Source organism: Carlito syrichta, unplaced genomic scaffold (genome assembly GCF_000164805.1).
Source record: "Carlito syrichta isolate Samal-C Ts95f unplaced genomic scaffold, Tarsius_syrichta-2.0.1 Scaffold309859, whole genome shotgun sequence".
Lineage (NCBI taxonomy): Eukaryota > Metazoa > Chordata > Mammalia > Primates > Tarsiidae > Carlito > Carlito syrichta.
In genome coordinates, this window is record NW_007253955.1 from 556,363 (window position 1) to 580,035 (window position 23,673).

General features: G+C 49.7%; 1 protein-coding gene across 2 annotated transcripts in view; it reads left to right on the forward strand.

Annotated features, from left to right (window-relative positions):
* The window catches only part of DCPS (decapping enzyme, scavenger), a 44,287-nt gene extending 24,671 nt beyond the window's left edge, over positions 1-19,616 (forward strand). Inside the window, exons 3-6 of one of the 2 annotated variants that reach the window (XM_008068086.1) lie at positions 5,487-5,632; positions 11,955-12,068; positions 17,260-17,370; positions 19,212-19,616. In XM_008068086.1, the coding sequence (XP_008066277.1) occupies positions 5,487-5,632; positions 11,955-12,068; positions 17,260-17,370; positions 19,212-19,478 (638 nt within the window). In that variant the 3' untranslated portion in view covers positions 19,479-19,616. The remainder of the gene's footprint in view (positions 1-5,486; positions 5,633-11,954; positions 12,069-17,259; positions 17,371-19,211) is intronic. The other variant, XM_008068087.1, reaches the window with a different exon arrangement.
* The last annotated feature ends 4,057 nt before the right edge of the window (positions 19,617-23,673 follow it).

Consider the following 23,673-nt stretch of genomic DNA (forward strand, 5'->3'; position numbering starts at 1 on the left):
GTTTTTGTTTGTTTTGTTTTGTTTTTTGAGTTGGAGTCTCACTCTGTCGCCCAGACTGGAGTGCAGTGGCCGCTCCCGGCCACCGCAGCCTCAACCTGCTGGGCTCTGGCGATCCCTCCACCTCAGCCTTCCAAGTAGCCGGAATTACAGGCATGTGCCACTACGCCCGGCTGAGTTTTTGATTTATTGTAGAGATGAGGTCTTGCCAAGTTGCCTAGGCGGACCTTGAACCCACGGGCTCAGGCAATCCACTCACCTCAGCCTCCCAAAGGTGCGGGATTACAGGCTGAGCCACTGAGCCCGGCTAATTTCTGATTTATTGTAAAGACAAGGTCTCACCATGTTGCCCAGGCTGATCTCGAACCCGTGGGCTCAGACAATCCTCTCGCCTTGGCCTCCCAAAGTGCTGGGATTACAGGCGAGAGCCACTGCGCCTGGCACTAGCTGGTTTTTTAAGAATGCCAGCAGAAGGGCAGGACTAGGGAGTTCCTCAGTGCTTCTCTAGCTGCAGGGAAAAGCTTTCTGGCAGAGGAGTTGCCAGGTATTGCTCATCCTCAACAGATGGCGCCCTCAAGTCCACTTGCCAGACGGTGCCTGGCAGGGGCAGCCTGGGAAGGTTGTAAGTCCTGATCTGCTGACTTGCAGTGGGCAGAGATGGGGCTGCCACTGTGGGGCTGCAGATCAGCCAGACCTGAGCACCACACAGGCTGTGGGAACTCGGCCACTCCATGTCTGCATCTCAGTTTCTTCCTTTGTAAAATAGGACTATAATAACATCCTCCTTATGTTGGTCATGAGGAGTAAATGGGTTAATGCATGTATTGGTCTTAGAATAGTGTTAACAATCAATGCTGAGATTTCAGAGGGTATTGTTGCTTTGCTAAAAACTTTATTTTGAAAAAAGTTTCAGACCTACAGAAAAGCTGTAAGAATAGTACAAAGAATACCCTTATGAAAGCCTTTCACCTACTGTTAACATTTTGCCACATTTGCTGTTTCTCTCTCCACAATAAAAATTATGGATATAAAAAAAGATAAGCTGATCAATTTCAGGGCATTTTACATTTATATAAAACTTGTGTGATGTAGATTCCATTATGAGGTTGTGCCAGTTGTTTCAGTGCTGTTTTTAAAGCTGGGCTCCCCTCCCCATCTAGGCGTAAGTGCAATCCCTTCAGTCGTGTCTCTATAGTCTCCTTTCTCAGCCTTTTTGTCTTTCCTAACTGACATTTTTGAAGCATTAAAAAGCCATTTGTTTTGTTGGATGCGCTTGAATTGCAGTTTGCTGATATTTGCTCGTGATTAGATGCAGGTTGCGCATTTTTGGTTAGAGTACTGCATCCATCAGGAGACACGTGATGCTAGGGCCTCCCATGCCCAATAGGAGTGATGGTCACTCTGGTTGCTTGACGGAGGGGGTTGCTTGATGGAGGGGGTTGCTTGATGGAGGGGGTAGCCTTTTGCTGCTGTAAAGCTACTTGTTTTCCCTTTGTAATTAATAAGTAATCTGTGGGGAGGTTTTTTTGAGACTGTGCATGTGTATCCTGTTACCCAACACATTTTCACCTGATGGTTTGATTGTTTATTTAGCATTGACTCCTGATCACACTCGAAGTTCAGCTACAGGTCAGCATCTATATTGGCATGTAGGTTAACATCAAAGTCTAGTTTGTGGCTTTCTGTGTAAAATTTAGCATTAGGAAATATATTTATTTTTATCAAAGGGGTTTTCAGACAGAAATGCTCTTTCTGGGTTTAAAGTCTGAAAGGGCCAGATTCATGTGTTCAGTTGTTCAGTAAATATTTGTTGAGTGCTTACTGTATGCCAGGTACTATTCTGGGTGCTGGGGATAAATGGTTAATAAAAAACACACTAGGTTAAATCGATGTCTTCCTCAAAGTTATTTTCTAATGTGAGGTCGGACAGAGAATCCACATGCTATTGTCAGGTAATGAGAAGTGAAGAGGAGCTGTGCTCGGTGGCTCAGCCTCTAATCCCGTACTTTGGGAGGCCGAGGTGAGTGGATTGCCTGAACCCACGGGTTAGACACCCGCCTGGGCAACTTCGCGAGACCTCATCTCTACAATAAATAAAAAAATTAGCTGGGCGTGGTAGTGTGCGCCTATAGTTCCAGTTACTTGGAAAGCTGAGACGGAAGGATCACCGGAGCCCAACAGGTCGAGGCTGCGGTGGCCGGGAGTGGCCACTGCACTCCAGTCTGGGTGACAGAGTGAGACTCCAACTCAAAAAAAAAAAAAAAGAGAAGCGAAGAGGAAGCAGTCTGGGAAGGGGATGGGGACCACAAGGTCAAGGCTACTGTTTTACCGGGACTGTTTGAGCCTGAGAAGCTGGCTTCAGAGCAGAGACCTGATCAAAGCGAGGAGCAACAGGGCTTCTTGTATAGGAGCATCTGCCTTGTGGTGGGAGCTTCTGGTATACAACCTGGAGAGAGGCACATGCCTGATGTACGTGATGGGCCAGTGAGGACTCAGCGTGGCTGGAGCAGAAGCAGCACAAGGGAGAGTGGTGGCACTTGAAGGTGGAAAGAGGCCAGGACGAGGTGACCAAGAGCCTAGGAGGCCAGTGGGAGATGGTAGAGGGGTAGATGGTTGAGGGGCTAGCGTGGTCCTGGCTAGGGCTTCTAGTGGTGGTATAAGAGAAGCTGGGCCCCTCAGGCGAGGTTGGCTCTGGAGGTAGTGCCTCAGCAGGGTTTCCTTGTCCAGAACTAGCTTCTTGGGAAAGGAGGAAGGACAGCAGGAAGTGAACCATTGGAAAATAAGTGCCTCTGGAGTTCTCCTGACTGCCAGTGGGAAAGCAGGAGGGGCTTGGCTTGGTGAGAGGCCTGTTTTCCTGCACTCTGGGTGGCTGGACAAGCCTTGGACAAGTCTCGGCACACCAGGGCGTGCTCACAGGCCCAGCGGCTTTCTGATCTGAAGCATCTAGGGAGCCCCAGGCTGTGAGCCTGGACCAAGTGTCCATTGCCAACACAGCTAGGCTGCTCTCCAATGTCAGCTCTGCCTTTGTTCCCAGCCCATCTCACCACACACCCAGGGAGCTTTTTCCCCACTGCCTACCCAGGCAACTCAGACAATGTGAAAGCAATGGGAATCAGAGCTAGCGTTTGTGGAGCGCTTTTCTGTGTGTGAGGCTCATTCTGCTTTCTTTCTACCAACTCATTGTTTGTTTGTTTGTTTTGATCCAGAGTTGCCCAGGCTAGAGTGCAGTGGCATGCTTATGGCCACCGAAGCCTCGACCTGCTGGGCTCAGGTGATCCTTCTGCCTCAGCCTTCCAAGTAGCTGGAACTATAGGTGCATGCCACCACGCCCAGCTGTGCCAACTCATTTAATTCTCACAATAGCCCTGTAAGATGGGTGCTGTTATTTTACAGGCGGAGCTACTTAAGCAACAGAAAGGGTGAGCCACTTGCCTGCAGTTGCACAGCTAGTAAATGCGGACCCAGGATTTGCACCAGATTGATTGGCTCCACAATCTCTGTTCTCATCTGCCAAGCTACACTATAGGTATCACAGGATTTTCTTTGAGTCCACTGCGAGGGCCAACCAAGGTGATGCTATTTGACCTATTTTAGGCGGTCTTGTCCTTGAGATCTTGGAATGCTTGACCTCTGGCCTCTGGCCTATAACCTGGGCTGTTAGCAGAGAAGAGTGAGAAGTGAGGACCTGCTCACTTTCTGCTGCTGCCCAGAGGGTTGTGGGAAGGCTTTTCTGCCTCCCTTTTAGATACAGAATTGGGGTAATAGCCCCTCTGGTGAGCCAGATGACATATTTTGCTTGATGTTAACAATCACTCTGTGAGGCTGATTTAGTGATCATCCTTTAACAGCTAAGGAAACTGAGACTCTAAGAGGTTAAGCCACACACCCAAGGGGAGTCACATGGCCAGCTCGGGGTGAGTGACCGTGTCTTCCCACCATGTTGCTGTGCCTTTCAGAGCTGATGGTCTGGAATGTTTGATGTTCACCAGCGGTCATGTGCTCAGTGTGTCACATTTGTACATCTCCACTGGACTTTGGAAGAAAAAATTAGGCCATTGGGCATCCTGCAGTGTTTCAAGAGCACCCATTTAGAGTGAGAAGGCCTCGGTTTCAGTCTTGCCTCTGCTACATCTCCCAGTGTGATACGAGTGCGCCTAAATCCCTACCAGCCCTTTTTACTTACTATGAAAGTGAGATAAGAGCCACCCATGTCCTTAGACCAAATATGAAAGTATAGGTTGATGGTTCTTATCTGGTCTTGAGGTATGTTTGTGTGTGTGAGGATTTCCTGGGGGGTTAAAATGTACCTGCTGGGCTTCTCTCTCTTGGGTTTCTCTGCCAGAGAATATCTGAATCTTGGGTAAGGGAGTCAGACAGGAACTGTGAGTCTTTTGAGAACAGTCCCAACTGATTTTGAAGCACCATTTTCCTTTCCTCCTAAGACCTGTGTTGAAGCACTGTGTATAAATGTTAGCATAATGATAACAGTTGTATCTGATGTTATTACAGACAGAGAAAAGGACTTAACCAAAACCAGGTGATGTTGGACCAGAATGCTAGCTGGCCTAAATTCTGTTTTGGAAAACTACAAGATGTCCTTCTGACTAAAACCATAGTTCTCAACTGGGGACAGTTTTGCCCTTCAGGGGACATTCGGCGGTGTCTGGAGACAATTTTCATTGTCACAACTGTGGGGAAGGTGCTATTAGAATCCAAGTAGAGACCAGGGATGCTGCTGAACATCCTGTGATGCACAATACAGTCCTACAACAAAGAACTAGCGCACGTTGTGGATGGGACTGAGGTTGAGAAACCCTGGATTAAAAATAGCCAGCACGTATGCAGTATTTACTGTGTGTCAGACATAGTTCTAAGAGCTTCACAGGTAATTAATTTGCTTCATCCTCCCAGCCTTACGACATAGGAGCTATAACTATCTTCATTTGGCAGGTGGAGATGTATGGGCACAGAGAGGTTAAATAGCTGGACCCTGCTCCCAGGTGGGGCCACAGTCCCACTCGGAATGACTCAGGAGCAGACAGAGCCAGGACTTGAACCCAGACAGTCTGGCTCAGAGTCTGTGGTTCGTCTATGATGCTGCACTGCCCTCCATTAACAGGGCTACTTGACTTTAAACCACATTTCAGCTTTCGGTCCAGAAAGCCACATGCCTAGAAATTTGGCATGTGAGGAGAGTTAGAGACCTTTCATTCCTGTGCCTAGAAGATGGAGGAGTAAGGGCTGGGGTTCACGTGATGAGGGGCCCAGTGTCCCACTGGTGAAAACCTTGTGTTTCAGGTTCTGAGTGTGACCCAGCTCATGAGTGTCATGGCACCTCAGGGGAATGGATCTTGGGTGCACAAGACCTCTTGATTTTTGACTTGCCTCATCAGGGTTAAAGCTGGGTGGGAGTTATTTCCTTACCATAGTGTCTGTGGCACAGAGAATGGGCATTGCTTTCTCTTCACAGGCTGTACTTGTCTTTGCAGATGTAAAGACGACGGTAGTTTACCCTGCCACAGAGAAACACCTGCAGAAGTACCTGCGCCAGGACCTCCGCCTCATCCGAGAGACAGGAGATGACTACAGAAACATTACCTTACCCCACCTGGAGTCCCAGAGCCTCAGCATTCAGGTGACTGGCCACTTGTTGCACATTCCGAGTGCCACTTTGTGGCCAAGCACCTGTTGGAGTCCCACCAGGGACCTGGTGCTATGCTAGGCAGTGAGGGTACAGCAGAGAGCACAGCAGGCAGAGTCCCTGCCTCATGGAGCTGACACCCCATGCACGGTGAGACAGAACACAATGCACGCAAGATGATACGTGCTGTGGAGGGCAGTGGACAGGGCCAGTGGGACTGAAAGACCCGGAGTGGGCGGGTAGCTGTTTTATGTAGGACATTCAGAGAAGACTTCGTGGATAAGGGAACTGACCCTGGTCTTGGGCCCCACCCAAGGCTCTGTGGGGATCTCAAAGCAGTCCAGGTCATTGGAAGAATTTGTATCTGTCTGCAATAGCCCTGATGCAGCCTCAGGATGACTGTGCCCTTGCTAGGTAGGGGTCTGTGGATGGGTGAAAGACTGATACTGGGTTAGGGCCCTAACCCAGTCCAGACTTATTTGTGGTTCACCTGCAGTTGACCAGCCTCCAGGAACTGAGTCTCAGAGTAAAATACTTTGTCCTCCCATGCTCCCCCTAACATTTGTCCCACAGAAGGAAGGACACTGTTGTCCCTGGAGGTTTGTTTGGTGCAGAGCCTGTATTCACAGGTTGACAGAGTCTCCTGACTGGGGGCCAGATGCAAGGCCATTTAGCTCAGCAGTCCCGACTCTTTCCTGGGCCCAGCGCCAACCAGCACTTCTGCCTGGAATTGGCCCCATGTGAATACTCAGAGTTAAATATGATTGTTGTATATTGATGAGTCGTTTTCTTGCCCACACACTGCCTCTCACTGGTGTCTTCTCCTCACCACTCACTCTTGTTCTCTTTGAGTATTTCTCACATACTCGCCCCAAGATGCAGGTCACTGTGATAGAGAGTGTTGTGATGTGGGAAACTTGCAGCCACCCTCCCTGACCCAGAAGGGCAGGTGTTCTGGGTGTGCAGGGCCACAAGGTGAATTGTACTTGGAAGGAGTGAGGAGAGGGAGGTTGGCAGGGCCTGCAGGGACGACACTTCCCTGGGAGGCCTGTGTGCCAGCAACCTCCTTCCCCAGCCATAGTCTTGCTGGGCAACATTCACATGAAGTGTCTCTGGCTCAAGCTGTTTTTTTTTTTCTTCCTTGATTTGACTTTTCACTCTGTCACCCAGGCTGTAGTGCAGTGGCACAATCATGGCTCACTACAGCCTTGACCTCCTGGACTCAGGTGATCCTTCTGCCTAGCCTCCTGAGTAACTAGAACTACAGGCACGTGCCACCATGCCCAGCTAATTTTTGGATTTATTGTAGAGACAAGATCTCACCAAGTTGCCCAGACTGGTCTTAAACCATTGGGCTCAGACAATCCTCTCGCCTCTGCCTCTGCCTCCCAAAGTGTTGGGATTGCAGGCATGAAACACCATTCCCAGCTTATTGTTTTTGTATGCCATTGCAAGAATATCAGAGCTTGAATTAGAGCAATGAACAAACATTAAATTTCTTGTTAAACTTGGCAAGAGTGAAAGTGAAATCAGAGACATGTTAGTAGTCCAAGTTTATGGGATATTGCCATTAAGAAAATGGCAGCATTATTATAAATGGATTAGACGTTTTTCTGAAGGGAGAGAAAGCATCACTGATGAAGAGACGTCAGGATGGTCCATAAGAAGCAGAACTGATGAAAATATTTTTTAAATGTGTTAAATTGTGCATCAAAATTGTTAACTGACTGTGAGAAGCATAGCAGACCAAATAAACATCGATAGAGAACAGGAAAATCTTAACTGGAAATCTTGGCATGAGAAAGGTGTGCACAAAAATGGTCCTGAAGGAGCTCTTGCATCATAACAATGCACTAGCTCACACAGCACTGTCTGTGAGGGACTTTTTAGCCAGTAAACAAACAAATAACCATATTGGAACACACTCCCTGCTCACCTGATCTGATCTCTGATGTCTTTTTTCTTTACCCAAAGATAAAGGAAATATGGAAAGGAAGACATTTTGATGACATTCAGGATATCAAGGGTAATACAATGACAGCTCTGATGGCCATTCCAGAAAAAGAGTTCCAAAACTGCTTTGATGGGTGGACTAGACACTGGTGTCGGTGCATAGTTTCCCAAGGGGAAGCTTCAAAGGTGGCCATAGTGATATTCAGCAATGAGATATTTAGCATTTTTCCTAGGATGAGTTCGTGAACTTAAGTGTCAGACTTTGTATCTGAGATTTCAGAGAGAGAGTCCCAGCATGGTTGGTGTGAGTCGTGTATGGACCTTATTATACACCATTATAAAGTTCCACTTGGAAAAGAATACAACAAAAACTACACTACTCTTCCAACACCTGATGACATGAGCAGTCACGTATTTCTTCTTGGCTATTTCTAGCAAGTTTACAAGTACTCAGCTTAACTGGCAACAGTCATTATATATATTTATTGTGTACCAGATTATGTACTAGGCTGTGGAGGATCACCAAGGTGAGACATGCAGATGGACAATTATGACAATGAGATAGGCACTCTTGTGGTCTATACGAGCTACAGTGATGATACAAAGGATGCAGCTCAGATGGTGGGGGCTTCACAGCAAGGGAGTCCCCCCTTTGGGACTTAAGGAGCAAATGGAAGTTTTCCAGGTGGACGAGGCAAGGGAAGAGTGAGTCCAGAGGCAGAGAGCTGGAGTCGTCTGGTACATTGGGAGAGCTACAAAGAATTTGGTGTGAGACTTGTGGAACTGGAGGAATAGAACGCAGGCAGGGGCCTGAGGAGGCATGAGGACTTTGTCCAGGAGGCCTTGCTTATCATCAGGATTGCCTGGGGAAGTTCTTACAAATGCAGGGCATGGGGCCGTATGCCATGTCGGCTGAATCTAACCCTTCAGGGAGTGGAGCTAGGACGTGTGCAATTTTAAACAATCTCTCTGATATTTCTAATGATCATCAGAACTGAGGATAATTGCCATAGGCAGTGAGGGTCACCTAAACAATTTTAAGCATGTGGATAATGTGATCGGATTTATAGAATTAGCTGTGAGGGATGGTATGAGTAGAAGCAGGAAGATTGGAAAACCCATTGTGGGTCTGAACCAAGGTAGGGACAGTGGGGAAGGGTTCTGGAGCAATTTAAAAGGCAGGCCCAGTGTGGGAGACATGGACAGAGGAGTAGGTCTGTGGGAAAGATGGTGAGTTCAGTTTGGGATGTATTGAGCGCTTGCTAGGTACCAGGAGTCTACTCTAAGTGTTTTACTTACATCGCTTCATTTAATTGTCACAGCACCCCTTGTGGAGCGCAACTCATGGCTCCAGTGCCTGTGTTTGTAGCTGGTGATGTTATGTGGCTCCTCAAATCTGAGGTACTTGTAACATCCCAGTAAAACTGCCCAGTAAAAAAATGCAGGGGGGATGTCTAGATCTGGAGCCTTTGAGACCATTCAGTAAAAAACGCCCATTTCTGAGTTGTCCAGTTGGGCTTCAGCCTCACCCTGGTGCTTGAATTCTCATTCTGCCATTTAAGAGCAGGGGTTAACTTCTGAGACCTGGTTTCCTTGTCTGGAAGATGTGACCAATGGCCCCTCCCTCCTGGTTCCTGCAGAAATTGAGAAGTGCCATATATCATGGCCTGCTATTGTTTCCAGGACAGGATGGTGCTGGGATGGTAGCCACCATTCTTTACACCCAGGTTATTGTTCAGGGGAGCAGACAGGAAGTTTGCAGAGCCAATACCCCTGGGAGGCAGAGGGGAGGGACAAGGCAGTAAGCAGAAGCAGAGAACAGGAGATGAGTGAGGAAGGAGCAGGAGGTTGCATGGGAGGTCAAGGGAGGAAAGAGTGTGCCAAGGGAGCTGCCAGCATCACCTGTTACAAAGAAGTCCATCCAGGTGTGTTGTTGGTATCATTCACGGCCCCGTGTATCAGTGGCACTGACTGAGTCCTCCAGACTTGCTTTCAGATGACAACACTCCCTCACATAGCCCTCTGTGATTTGTGTGAATTTTCTTCCCTCACTCTCTTCTCTCTTCCTTTTCTTATTTGGGCTTCTGACCTGAGGTTTTCTGCAGATGCAGGACCCTGCTCTCTCCCAGAGGTCTATCCCAGGAGGCAGGATACAACGTGGCCCAGAGCACAGGCTCAGGAGCCGGGCTCACAGGGCTGGAATTGAGGCAACTTGAGCATACTTCCTTGCACCTGCCTTCTCCTTACCTCCAAAATGCGGACAATGACATCAGCCACTCTCAGAGTTGCTGTGGCACTGAGAGCAGTGCCAGATACAGTGAGGTTGCTTGTGCAGTCATCATGCCTTCCTGTGGTCACTCACCCTCTAGCCTCACTCTTATTTCTTCTCTTGCCGCCTCCTTTGCTCTCACTGCCTTTTCCTCTTTTCCTGTTCCTCATTAGTCTTGTAGCCTCAGCAAACCATCCGTTGCCATCACCATCTTGTGTTGGAGCTTTTTAAGTACCTCTGTTCGTGGGGGCCCCTCCATGCCGGTTGTACTTGATGCTTTCATGAGCATGTTCATCACAGCCCTCGTGTACATATCATCAGCCCCATTTTACAAAGGAGGAGTCAGTCTTTCGCCTAAGGTGACAGCTTGTCAGAGGTGGCACTGGAAGATGAAACCAAGTCTCGTTGGGCTCCGGGGCTGGTTCAGGCTCTCACTGATAGCAGAGGAGGCAACAATTCCTTCTCTGTGGGCAGCAGACAACTCCAGGAGGCCTGCTAATAGTTGTACCGAGCTCTCTGGGGGGAATGCCATCACCCTCCCTCCCCTTTATTGCTGGCTGGCTTTTTCCTCCAGCAGCACATTCCCAGGGAGATCTCGGGTTAGAGAGGAAATGCCTTTGGATGAATCTCCACCCAGCGCTACATAAGGAAGCGACTGCTGGGTGTCCTCCATACCTCTCTCAGAAGTGACTTCACCCAGTTTCTTGGGAGGGGCCCCTCTTTGTAGTAGGTGGACCATATTGTGACCAGACTGCACGTCTTGTCAGGGCATCTGGAGGCCCTCTGAGCAGAAATGCTTCCCACAGGTAGGTGGTTGCAGGACACCTAAAGGCCCACATATCCCCATGTAGCTAATCTCTGCTCCCTCCACATCAGTGGAGCTGAGGAGGTATGGTGTGCTCAGTTCTCCAGGCACAGAGTATGAGGTATGCAGACCCTGAGCCAGTCCCACTGCCCTGGTCTTCAGCAATATTACCTGTTCAGCACTTCTGGGAGTGGGAAGAGGACCATGGTGATCTGGTGGTATCACTTCCTTGTCCATCCATCCCACTCTCTGCCAGTGAGCTTGAAGGCCCTTCTGCCTGTGAGAAGGAAGGGTAGTAGTGTGACTCCAGCCACTCCCCTGTCTGGGGACTTCCAGCAAGTTTCTCTCGGCCATAGGGAGGAGAGTTCATGTTTGAACTCATGTTTGCAAAGAGCTTTAGAGCTGGGGAAATAGAGAGGAGCCGGGGATACCAGCGTTTGAGCTCTCTGAGCCCAGGGTCTGTCTGAACCTAACGTCTGACAGGCTTCTAGGATGGTCTCTGTAAAGTGATGTCCTGGGAAAGGTCTCCTGAAGACTGTCAGCAGCAGCTGTCCAAGAGTGACCGAGGGTCAGAAGCCCAGGGTCAATGAGAAAAATCTAATTAAGGTCACCATCTCCACGTCTCCACATGGCTTTCGGTTCTGCTTTGTCATGCAGGGCCTGTGTCAACTGAGACTGCTGATATACTGGCATCTGCAGCAACTCCAGACTGGCAGAGGTGCTGAGCCCACCTCTATGAGAATCCCAGCGGGGCAGGAAACCATACACAAGAACTGCTAGAACCAAAGGCTCTCACTGCCCTGGCGGGGAATTGGCCCCCTTTGCAGAAGGAAATCTCGGTACCTCAGCCTTCTGATCTCTTTTTGCCCCATGGTCCCAAATAAAGCAAAATGGAATCCATGGAGACAGCTCTTTCCCTGAGTCCTGTGAGTGGTAGAGGGGGTGCTGCCACAGGGGCAGGTGCAGACCAGGCAGTGAGGCCACTGCAGAGCATGTGCACCATGCTGACCTGGAGGAGCCTAGAGGGTCTGGCCCTGTCTGAGCTATAGAGGCCCTTGTGATGACTGTAGAGACTGAATGTCAGCTGGGGTGGGAGAGGGGAAATCTTTTGGACCCTCAGGAGCAGGTGCTTGGGGACAGGACAGCCTGAGTATAGATCCATCGAGCTTAGTGGCCTATTATGGTTTGGTCGTCCTTCCTGGTGAAGCCAGAGACCGTAACTAGTCCATGTGGGTGTATTTCAAGGGTGGTGGCTGGATGTATTAACCATCTCTCTCCCTTCCTTTCAGTGGGTGTATAATATTCTCGATAAGAAGGCTGAAGCAGACCGGGTTGTTTTCGAGAACCCAGATCCCTCTGACGGCTTTGTCCTCATCCCTGACCTTAAGTGGAACCAGCAGCAGGTAAAGATTTCTTGCTGACGCCCTGGTCACTGGTCACTAACCACTCTTAAACAGATCATAATTAACCAACAAGCAGTGGCCTGAGTTCTCCATGGTGACAGAGTGCATACCTGTCATACACAAGTGCTTTTGCTTTACTGGGTCAGCTTGAAGCCCTTTCTGGCTCTCCTCCCACCCAAAAGGTGAAAAGCGGTGATGTTTACATCCATAACTACATGGGCCATTCCTTAACCAATCAAGTGGCTTGGGCTGTCACCTTTGCTTTCAGCAGCACCTAGAGCACTCAGGTGGAGTGTTTACATTCTCTCTGTCCCCCTGGACACCAGCAGATCTGGGCAGATCTGTGTTCTGAAGCACTGGTAGGCAGGAACCATGGCGACCAACCCAAGGACCTTCTTACACGCCTGAGCTGCAGAGTACTGTTCCCAGTAGTCGGGACATCCACTCAAGCCTCTCAGCCCCCCTATTCCCTGGCCTCCAAGCACCTCTGCTTCTCCCAACCTTCTAAGGAGCAGGTATTAGAGCAGCTATCTATATTCACGGGCCTCATGTCCAGTTTTCTGTGGCCTCCTCCTATCTCCACCTCCCTCTCTTTCCCGGATCAGCCCATTGTCATAGTTATGACGTAACCATCACCTCTCTCATACCCTGATAGTGTCAGAAGCTTTTAAACATCGACAGGATCAGAACCAGGCAGAACTACGTATTACAGAGAGTGCAATTTACACCACAGACTAGAACTGGGCTGCACTCAGCCTGCAACAGCAAGGAGACCAGGATAAGGCCAAGGCAGGCAGACGTGGGTGCTAGAAGTAGATAGACATCCTCTGTCCCCCACTTCCACTCTTGAAGCAATCCAGGCTCAGGTGTAACCTTCTGTTCTAGGTGGGCCCATCTGTCTTCTGTTTCCCCTCAGTCTTGAGGTACTCTTGTAGGAAAGACATTCTGGAGTGTGGGCCCTGTCTGCTTCTCTAGGGTTGCCCTCCCTCTGCTTTCTTAGTTGTGGCCTACTCATGAGGCCTCTAGTTTTAATTTGCATTAAAGGGACAGGATTTTGGTTCAGAGTCACATAGGCAAGTGAGCATCATCTGTCTCTTGACAGGAGGTTCATGGGGGTTCCTGAGCATGGCCTAAGGGATGGTAGGGAATTTGAAGGGAGTTTCCAGAATTTGCAGCATTGAGTGATAGCTTCTTAGAGCCAGGTAAGATCAAAGAAAATGGCTCTCCATGTGTGGGGTGCTGTAGTGAGAGAGGCTAAGAGAACACCTGTACTCACTCTCCACTGCTGCTTCTCACTGCCTGTGCCACCTTCAGGCCTTGAGGGAGGGGGCCAGGACTGGCTCTGAAACCATTTGAGGATCTGGGACAAGCCCTCCCAGATTCTGTAAATCCCCATCTGTCCCCTAGGGCAGCTGGAGATACTGGATCAAAGCCTGGATCAGAGGAGGTGTGACTACACCTCTACTGAGAATTCCAGCAGGGTGGAGTGGGGGTAAGTAGGAGAAATTCGTGCCTCACCAGACTGTTAAAGACTGAAGAGCTTTAGACCGAAGGGGCATTGCCATCTGAGGGATAGCAAAAGACAGACTAGTCACCTCCATTCTAGAAGCCCTGAATGCATTTGAGCCCATGGCGCTGAGTGGAAATCTCATCCTTCTGACCCAGTGCTGGCAGGCACTGCTTCGCTTACTGGAGCAACTGCCCTCTTTCCATCCCCTTTAAAGGAAAGGCTTTAGGAACTATGCTGGAACTATGCTAGAATTACTTGCCCTTGGGAGTTGTGAATGGACCAGCTTTAATGTCAGGCTGTGCATGATATTGATGCAGGTGTGGTCCTTCTTAACCTTTACTTCATTCTTGTCTTCAATGGTGCCATATTTTATTGTGTCAAATCCTTGACTTGTGACAGCACTGAACTTGATAAGTCCCTTAGAATTAGGCAATGTATCCAGCAGGAAGACAGGCCTCGCCTGGGCTTCTGTTTTTGGTCCTTGAGCCAGGGAAAGACTGGGAGAGGGAGGTGCCCTGGTGTTTGCTTTGAGCAGCTTTCCTAGCTGCCTTGAATCTATTCCTGCCACTTGTCATAGAAGTTACTGTCACCAGATGACCCTGAATTAAAGAGACTCTTAGCCGGGCTCCGTGGCTCAGCCTGTAATCCCACGCCTTTGGGAGGCTGAGGTGAGTGGATTGCCTGAGCCTGCGGGTTCGAGACCCGCCTGGGCAACTTGGTGAGACCTCATCTCTACAATAAATAAAAAAATTAGCCGGGCGTGGTAGTGCGCACCTGTGGTTCCAGCTACTTGGAAGGCTGAGGCGAAAGGATCGCCGGAGCCCAGCAGGTCGAGGCTGCGGTGGCCGGGAGCGGCCACTGCACACCAGTCTGGGCGACAGAGTGAGACTCCAACTCAAAAAAAAAAATTAATAAATAAATAAAAATAAATAAAGAGACTCTTTATCTATTTGTTCATCCCTTTATCCATTCAACAGATATTCACCAACTGCTTTTTTGCTAGAGATTATACTTCCCCAGAGGTTATAACACCCATTCTTTAGTTCTCTTAAGAAATCACATGTATGGTTTTTTGTTTTGTTTTTTGAGTCAGGGTCTCACTCTGTTCCCCAGACTAGAATGCAATGGCATGATCACTACTCACTGCAGTCTCGACCTCCTGGGATCAGGTGGTCCTTCTGCCTCAGCCTCCTGAGTAACTGGGACTACAGGTGCATTGTCACCATGCCCTACTAATTTTTTTATTTATTTGTAGAGACAGGGTTTCTCTATGTTGCCCAGACTAGTCTTGAACTCCTGAGCTCAAGCAGTGCTCTCGCCTTGGCCTCCCAAAGTGCTGAGATTACAGGCATGAGCCACTGCACCCAGCCTATTTATTTTTCTGTAGATTTACTTCATTCATGCACGTGGCAAAGATACACATGGTGTAGAGGGTGTGAAAGTATGTTCTCTCACCTCTGTAGTTCCCTTCCTCAGAAACAACTATTGATGCTGTTTCTTTGCCTGCCTTTCCAGTCTCCTTTGTATATTGCATATACAAAAAAACCTTTTTATACTGCATATATAAATGTATATGTACGTGTAGCTATAGTCACACTTACGTTTCCGTTCATGTGGTTTAAGTTCTTTGATCTAAAGTTCTTAGACCAGGGAACTCTCCCTTTGAGTAACTCCAGAGGTCAAGAGATGGCTGTCCAACACTAGCCATTCTCTCTCTTGCTTCCTGCCAGGAAGTTGTTACATTGATTTTACTGTCTTGACTTGTAAAAAGAGATGGATGGTGTCTCTCTGTCTCCCGAGAGTGACTGATGGGCCAGTCTAAGACTGGGGTGCCAGTTTAAGAAGACCCTTGTCTGCTCCTGATTTAGCTTTTTCCAGATCATTTCTCTGGGCCAGGAGGCTCTCTGTCTGTCAGCAGGAAGTCTTTGGTCATGTATAATATCAAAGAATGGATTCTTTACCCTGCCTTATCCAGCCTGTGAGCTGACACTCAACACCATGGGCTGACACCCAGCACCAGACTCCATGCCTCATTCCATGCCAGCGAAGCAGAGAGTTGTAACTTAATGTCATATTTGGGATTTTTTTTTTGAGTTCAAGTCTCACTCTGTTGCCCAGACTGGAATGCAGTGGCTGCTCCCGGCCACCGCAACTTCGACCTGCTGGGGCTCCAGCGATCCTTCCGTCTCAACCTTCCAAGGAGCTGGAATTACAGGCACGTGCTACCATGTCCAGCTAATTTTTTGATTTATTATAGAGATGAGGTCTCACCAAGTTGCCCAGTCAGCAGAAATCATCTAAAACAAATGCTGCTATTATTTGGGAGTCCCATGACAGTGACACATAAAACAGCTGAAAATGTACACATGTACACATATACCCCAGCTTCAAGCAATTTTGCTTCCTGGCTTCTCCTTGGACTTGTAGTTAGTGAGAGAGCAAATTTCCTGGGCGCAGGCCATGAGAAGGGACTTGGGGGCAACACTGAGTCCTGGTGGGAGCAGCTTAGCTGTACACTGGGAGCTTCCCATGGCTCTTCTGCTGCACATCTGGGGCAGAGAGCCTGGATTCTTAGAAATCTGGCAGGAAGGAATGTGGCATGAAGAGACTGTGACACAGTTGGATATCAGGCAGTCATATGGAAAATCTCATCCTCCGTGTTTAAGTTGGGGCCCCAGGGAATTTGGTTGGGTGACTCATGGTCCCCAAATTATCTCTATGAGGAATCTAGCAGTTCGACTGCAGGGCTGGGCCCTGCTAGTTTCTCCCTTGCCTTTCTCTTCAGAATCTTGGTGTCTGGGACCTGTCTGGCATGTGGGTGTGATAACTAGGCAAGGCCAGGGTTTGGGTGAGCAGGAAGGGCTTTCTGGGCATTAGAAAGAGTTCATTTGCTCCCTGGCATAAGATCTTGTTGATGTGGTTGTCTACACTATTGTGACCTGAAGGTTTTCAGCTAGGCACTGTTCTGGAAGGACAGCAGGAAGGGACGTCTTTGAACCCACTGAGTTAGGGGAAGAGAGAAACAGGCTCACGCCCTGGTGTGTGCATTGCTGAGCTGCCCCCAGGCTCCCTTCTCAACCTTTACATCACTCACCCTTCATGGGCCTTCCTCTCCCCATGTGTCCTGTGCATTCTTGCCTCTGAGCCTTTCCTTTCACTGTTCCCTCTACTTGAATGTCCTTTCTCCAAACTCTACCCCTGTTTTAAGACCCAGATCCTCTGTCTTCTCTTCCAGGAAGCCTTCTTGGGTGGCTCTAGCTGGCTAGAGTCTTTCGTTTTCCTCCTGTACTGTGATCACTTTATGTCTTACAGTTACTTACCTATGTGCAATTAGACTGTAAGCTTATAGAAGAAAAGAGTTGTCCTTGGCTCTTTCTTGAACCTTCCCCCTGCTCCCTGCCCCATCAGCTCTGTAGAGTGAGAATGTGGATATTCCCCTATGATGTTCTTTAGCAGAAATGATACCTAGAGGATCTGTTCCTTAGACCATCCCACTTGCCCTGAGCACATGGATGCCCACATAGCCTGGGAGTCTGTCCTGCTGTGGGGTCTCAGACTGGTGGTGAGTGGCACTGAGGCCTTGGGGATAGGTGGGTCCTGGCTCATGTGAGAAATCCAGGGTTGGCAGCCTCCCCAGCTCTGTCCCCTTCCGAGCCTGGTTTCCCCTCGGTGTCCACACAGCTCGATGACCTATACTTGATTGCCATCTGCCATCGCCGGGGCATCAGGTCACTGCGAGACCTCACTGCAGAGCACCTGCCGCTGCTCAGGAACATCCTTCGCCAGGGGCAGGTGAGTTGCTTCATCAAACCACGTCAAAGCCCAGAGGAACCAGACTCAGATTCCCATGTGTTCCCTGGGCTACTTTCCTCACCATTTCTAGAGTAGAGTGGGAAAGGGACTTCTCTCTGGATACCATTCTCTGGGACCCGTGAAGTCTCTTTGGGTTGATTCATAAGGCCCTTTGTGCCCTGTCCCTGCCTGACCCTTCAGCTCTGCTTTCAGCCACCTTTCTTCACCTTCACGTCCCATCTGGAATTCCCTTCCACCCTCCATAGACTCTAGTCCTAAGTCCTGGCCCTTCCCACCTGACTCACTTATGACAGCCACATTGTGCCAACCAGTTCCTTGGATGTGTGGGCACACGACTTTAATAAGTGTATACTCATGTGTGTCCTTGTCTAGGCTGAGGGCAGAATGAATTCTGTAGCACGTGTTCTGGGAGACTTTCTATCGAGATATTTGTTGAATTGAATGAAATTAGAGGGCTGCTAGAAGGAGCCCTGGAGGCAGAGGGAGATGAGGGAAGAGTGTCCAGAATCTTGAGATGTGGTCTTCGCCTGGCATTTGGACCCTGCCCAGCCATGTGGCCTGGGGTAAGTCACTTCACCTCTCTGAACTTCAGTATCTAGACGGCATCCTTTCTAAGTCCACAGTTCTACAGGACTGGATATCAGTCTTTTTTCCAAATGAGAAGATGTTCCTGTCATTCCAGGACTTAAAGTCCCAAGGATGCCCAGCCAGGAGAGAGGTTTGCCCCCTTTTGGCCCATGCTGCTCTGAGGCATGAATTCAGACCTGAAGGAAGGGCTCTGCCTGGACTACAGTATTCCCTGCCACTGTGCCCCATCTGTATTCTCCCTCCTCCCCTGCTGCCTGCCCATGTCACCACCCCTTGTGGCTGCCTCTGTCTTTTTAGGGTGACTTGTTTCCATCCTGGCTACTACAGGATGGCAGAGAATGGCGTCGTTCTCTCAGCGAGATTTGGCCTTTGTTGGCAGCTCAGACAGCCTCACCTTAGCAGGCCAGTCCTGCTTATCCTAGGAAGTCCTTTGGGCCTTGTCCCTGGAATCACCCCACTGCAGAGGGCCCTGGGGTGAGCTCCAAGTGCAGAGTGCAACTCTGGGTGTATTCTGGGCTCACTGAGACCCTAGTCTTTTTCTCTTCACCTCTGACCTCCTCAGGCATTTGCTGTGAAGATCAGATTCTCCTCTGATCTTTGGAAGTTCTTGAAGGTGGAGGTTGCTAGAAAAAGACTCATCCCCGAGCAAGGTGGAGGTGGGCAAAGGGAGCCAGGCCTACATAAATGCTCTCCTCTTCTGAAGGAGCCCAGCTGAGGCTTCCTGGGGCCTGTGGGGAAGCAGCCCCTCCCATACCCCTCACCTACCCTTCTCTTCCTCCAAGTTCCCAGCATGGCCCCATGCCCATCTCCATTGTTCCCAAGCTCCACCCTGGTCTGTGCTAAGAGAGAATGAGGCCTCCTCCCACCCACTTCTGACTTACTAAGTGCTTATAAATCTTCCAGAGGAAGGATTGTCCTGGTGTCTTGGGAATCTGGGGCCAACTGTTTGAGGAAGCCAAGGTTTTATCCAGGTTGGGGATAGGGAACCCTAACCTAGGCCACCACCCTTTCTTTTGGGGGAAGGAATCTCAGCTTTGCTGCCGTCACCTGCTGCCCTCATACCCTCGAAAGACACGAGGATCTGAAGCAACCAGTGGGCAGAGAGCTGTTTAAGGGTTTTTATTAGCTGTCCCGGCTGGTCCAGGATTAAGGTGGAACACGGGACTAGGTTGGCATGTGGCGCGGGCTCTTGGCAGCACGATGACCTTTTCTGCCCTCCCCTTCCTCTTCAGGAAGCCATCCTGCAGCGCTACCAGGTGAAGGGCGACCGCCTACGAGTGTACCTGCACTACCTGCCCTCCTACTACCACCTGCATGTGCACTTCACCGCCTTGGGCTTCGAGGCCGCTGGCTCGGGCGTGGAGCGGGCTCACTTGCTGGCCGAGGTGATCGAGAACCTGGAGTGTGAACCCAGGCACTACCAGCGGCGCACTCTTACCTTCGCCCTCAGAGCTGATGACCCCTTGCTCCAGCTCTTACAGGAGACCCAGCAGAGCTGAGTGACTTGGGGAAAAGAGCACAGATGTGTGGGATTCTGGAGGGGTGGGGGCGGGACTTGTATCTCCAAGTGAATTTTCTAAAAATGTATTTTGTACTGGCTTATTTCTAGTATGTGAATAAAATACTAGGCTCACTCAGTGTGGACAGCGTGGCCTGGGAGGCAGATGGTGAGGGAGAGTGGGTGGACAGAGCCCGTGGAAAGCTTGGGAAGGGTGGAGTGCCTCGAGTGGTCACTGCTCTGGAAGGGTGCCAGGCTCAGCCTCTGTGTTCACCATCCGTTCTGGCATCCTGGTCTTGCCCCGTCCTTTCCCTGTTTGTACTTTATCCTCATTCTGCTGCCCTGACCCTCCTCCCCAGCCCGTCCTTCCACCATTACCCAACTCTCCTTGGAGGATTTCCCCCAAAAAACCAACTTTGAGACCTTTCAGGAAGTCATAGAGCTTTTTGTTGGTACTTCCTCTTTCTAGCACTGAGGTCACACCTCCCCAAGTATGAGTCAACTCTGTTGATAAACTTGTTGATGAGGATGGGGGATTGATGCCTGGAAGTGGGCGGTTTAAATAAGAATTGGATGTTGCAAGCCCGAAAAGCCTGACTTTGCCTTTATTATTTGACCAGCGAGTCCCTGGCCTTGAGTTTTTTATCTAAGCAGGAAGACAAAACAGACTCACATAGAGCAGCCAGAAGCTCAAGCACAAAACAGTGTATCAGCAAGGGCAAAGCGATACGGTTGCAGTTGTGTACAAAAGCTCAGAGGGGGCTTGGGTTCAAGGTATGATCAGCGTCATAGGCTCACAGGATCTTGAGGCCAGGAAGGGACCTTAGAATGTGAGAGGCTGATGACCAGTTAGGAAGCCATCAGGGGCTTATCTTAGGGGTGACCCCTGCCACTGCTGCAGCAGAGTGGGGATGTGGCATGCATGGAGGACATACAAATAAACACAGGGCATTCTCCAGCACACCCAGAACCAGGGCATCGTGCTGCCAGAGGGGCTGGTATTTGTTACTTTGTCAAGGTAGGGTTATGGATACTGTGCCTTGCTGGTAAAGAATCTCTCTTCTCAGGGAAGGCAGGATGTTGGACTCTTAAGTGACAGTAAGAGGAAACCATGAGGCTGGGGTTGGGGAGTGGTTCTCACTCTGCATCCCCTGGCCTGAGAGCCAACAGGCCTGCATTCAGAGTCTAGCCTCTGTACTTGCAGATGGTGGCCCAGGGGCTGCCCACTGATGCAGGCCTACACTGCCTGTCATGGGCCCCTGTGATGGATTTCCGTGGTTCCTGGGAAAGTGACCCCAGAAACAGTAGGGAAGTGGAGTGTGTGGTCAGAAAGCCTCAGGGACCTGCTCCAGCCTTCAGGGAGTTCAGATGAGCAACAACAAAGGGACAGGCCTCTCCACTCAGCCAGGCTTCCCTGCAGCTCTTCAGGAATCCCAGGATTCAGGGAGGGTGGAGCTGCAGTGAAGGAACTTTTCAGATGGTGACCAAGGCAGGGAGGTACCTCTCGGACAGAGATCAGAAGCCACTTCCTGGCCACCACACAACTGAGGACTCTTTCCTAATACTGGCCGGGTGCAGTGGCTCACACCTGTAAACCCAGAACTTTGGGAGGCAGAGGCAGGAGAATCTCTGTCTCTTTTTCTTTTTTAATAATTATTTTATTTTATTTTTAAAATGTAGGATACAAAAGAGGTGTAGGTACCTACGTGGTCATCATACAGGTGAAGTGTGGGTACCCTTATTGATTTTATATACCCCCCCTTTCCGGCAGTGTTCCATTACTGCCAATTCCTTTCTTATAGTGTTATGATAAATGTTCAGGGTCCACTTATGAGTGAGTATGTGTGGCATGCAGATCTTTGTTTCTGTGATAAATCATTGAGTGTTATAGACTCTAATTCCATCCAGGTTGCTGCAAAGTTCATAATTTTGTTTTTCTTTATGACTGCATAATATTCCATCGTGTAAATGTACCACATTTTTTTTTAATACAGTTGACTTTCTTTTTTTTTTTGAGTTGGAGTCTCACTCTGTTACCCAGACTGGAGTGCAGTGGCTGCTCCTGGCCACTGCAGCCTCGACCTGCTGGGGTTCCGGCGATCCTTCCGCCTCAGCCTTCCAAGTAGCTGGAACTACAGGCGTGTGCTACCACACCCGGCTAATTTTTTTTTTGATTTATTGTAGAGATGAGGTCTCACCAAGTTGCCCAAGTGGGTCTCGAACCCGCGGGCTCAGGCATTCCACTCACCTCAGCCTCCCAAAGGCGCGGGATTACAGGCTGAGCCACTGAGCCTGGCTCCAGTTCACTTTTGATGGGCAGCATAGTTGGTCCCATGTTTTACTATTGTGAATAATGCTGCAATAGACATGTGTGTTCAGGTATCTTTATTATAGAATGATTTGAGACCCTCTGGGTATATTCCTAGAAGGGGGATTGCTGGATCATATGAAAGGTCGATTTTCAGATTTTTTAGAAATCGCCACACTATTTTCCACAGAGGTACTAATTTACATTCCCACCAACACTGTAGGAGTGTTCCCTTTTCCCCACATCCTCTCCAGCATCTGTTGTTTTTTGAGTTATTGATGATGACCGTTCTGACTGGAGCTAGGTCAGGAGGGTCCCTTGAGCCTAGGAGTTTGAGAACAACCTGGGCAACATAGCAAGATACTATCTCTATTCTAAAAAAAATTTTTGTGTAAAAAAAAAAAATTCGCCAGGCATGGTGGTGCTTGCCTGTAGTCCCAGCTACTTGGGTAACTGGGGTGGGAAGATCACTTGAACCCAGGAGTTTGTGGCTGCGGTGAGCTATAATTGCACCACTGCACTCCAGCCTGGGTGACAGAGTGAGACCTTGTCTCAAAAAAAAAAAAAAAAAAAAAAAAGTGGGTGGTGACACTGGTCACTGCTGGGGTCTTGGGAGGCTAACAGAAGTCTCAGCAGTTTCCAGCTTGCAGGACTACTCCCTGGTCTCAGGTATGTCAATTCCATACTCCTGGGGAGAAACATGACCCTCTTTTGCCTCTGGAAGCAGATGTGGTCCAGACAAGCAAGCATTTCCAGCACTGCAATGGGGCGAAGTGAGGTTTCCCTCTAGACCTGCCCTTCCCTCCTGCCTCATTGCATGCTCTCCAGCCCCACCCACAACTGTGCTTCTTGGGGGTCTAGTTCCACAGGCACCTGCTGACCTCTGTTGCTCCTCCCCATCTCTCTGTAGTGCCTGGCCCATGGAGGATGATGGCAAGAATTTGATGCCAGATGAATAATTCCATGAGGGGGCAGAGAGATGGGACAGACCAGGCTGGGGAGTCACAGCACAGAGTGCACAGTTAGGTCTGGAGAGGCAGAGAATGCCCTTGGCACAGATCCTGGGATACCCAGACCACACCCTGGAAGGCTTCCCGGCTCCCCTGCAAGGCCAGCTCTGACTTGCCTCAGGCCCACTTGCAGGGAAGTCCTCTCTGGGGTAGTGTCCCCTCCACCCTCTCTCTGGCTTCATTTATCTTCACGACAGTTCTGAAGGGGCCTCCTCTCCAGGCCTTACCACTTTTTTTTTTTTGAGTTGGAGTCTCACTCTGTCGCCCAGACTGTAGTGCAGTGGCCGCTCCTGGTCACCGCAGCCTCGACCTGCTGGGCTCCGGTGATCCTTCCGCCTCAGCCTTCCAAGTAGCTGGAATTACAGGCATATGCTACCACGCCTGGCTGATTTTTTGATTTATTGTAGAGATGAGGTCTCGCTGCCCAGGTCTCGAACCCCGCGGGCTCAGGCACACCACTTTTCTTATACATGGAAACGTAAGCTTCTGCTGGAGGCCAACCAAAGGTTCCCCTTTAGAGCCAGCCCTCTCTCTGCTGCTTTCTCCAAAGAACACGTGGGCCATGGCCCCCCGTGCCACAGCTCTCTCCCTAGCCTCCAGCCCCTCCACGTGTGCTCCTGCCAGGCAGTCAGCCACGTGCTAGAGGTGCACCAGCTAGGCCACGATGCCGAGTGCCATCGAGATTCTAAAAGCATACCTTGCATCTTTATCAGGTTCTCCTGTATAACTCATGATGGTAACTTCGCCTCCTTTTATTCCTACTTGTTACTGTTGGTTTGTCTACCTTCCCCACTAGACAGAGGGCCTGGAGGGATGGAGCTTTGCTTTAGTCATTTCTTTAACCCCAGTTCCAAGGATCTGATCTGGCTTAACAAATC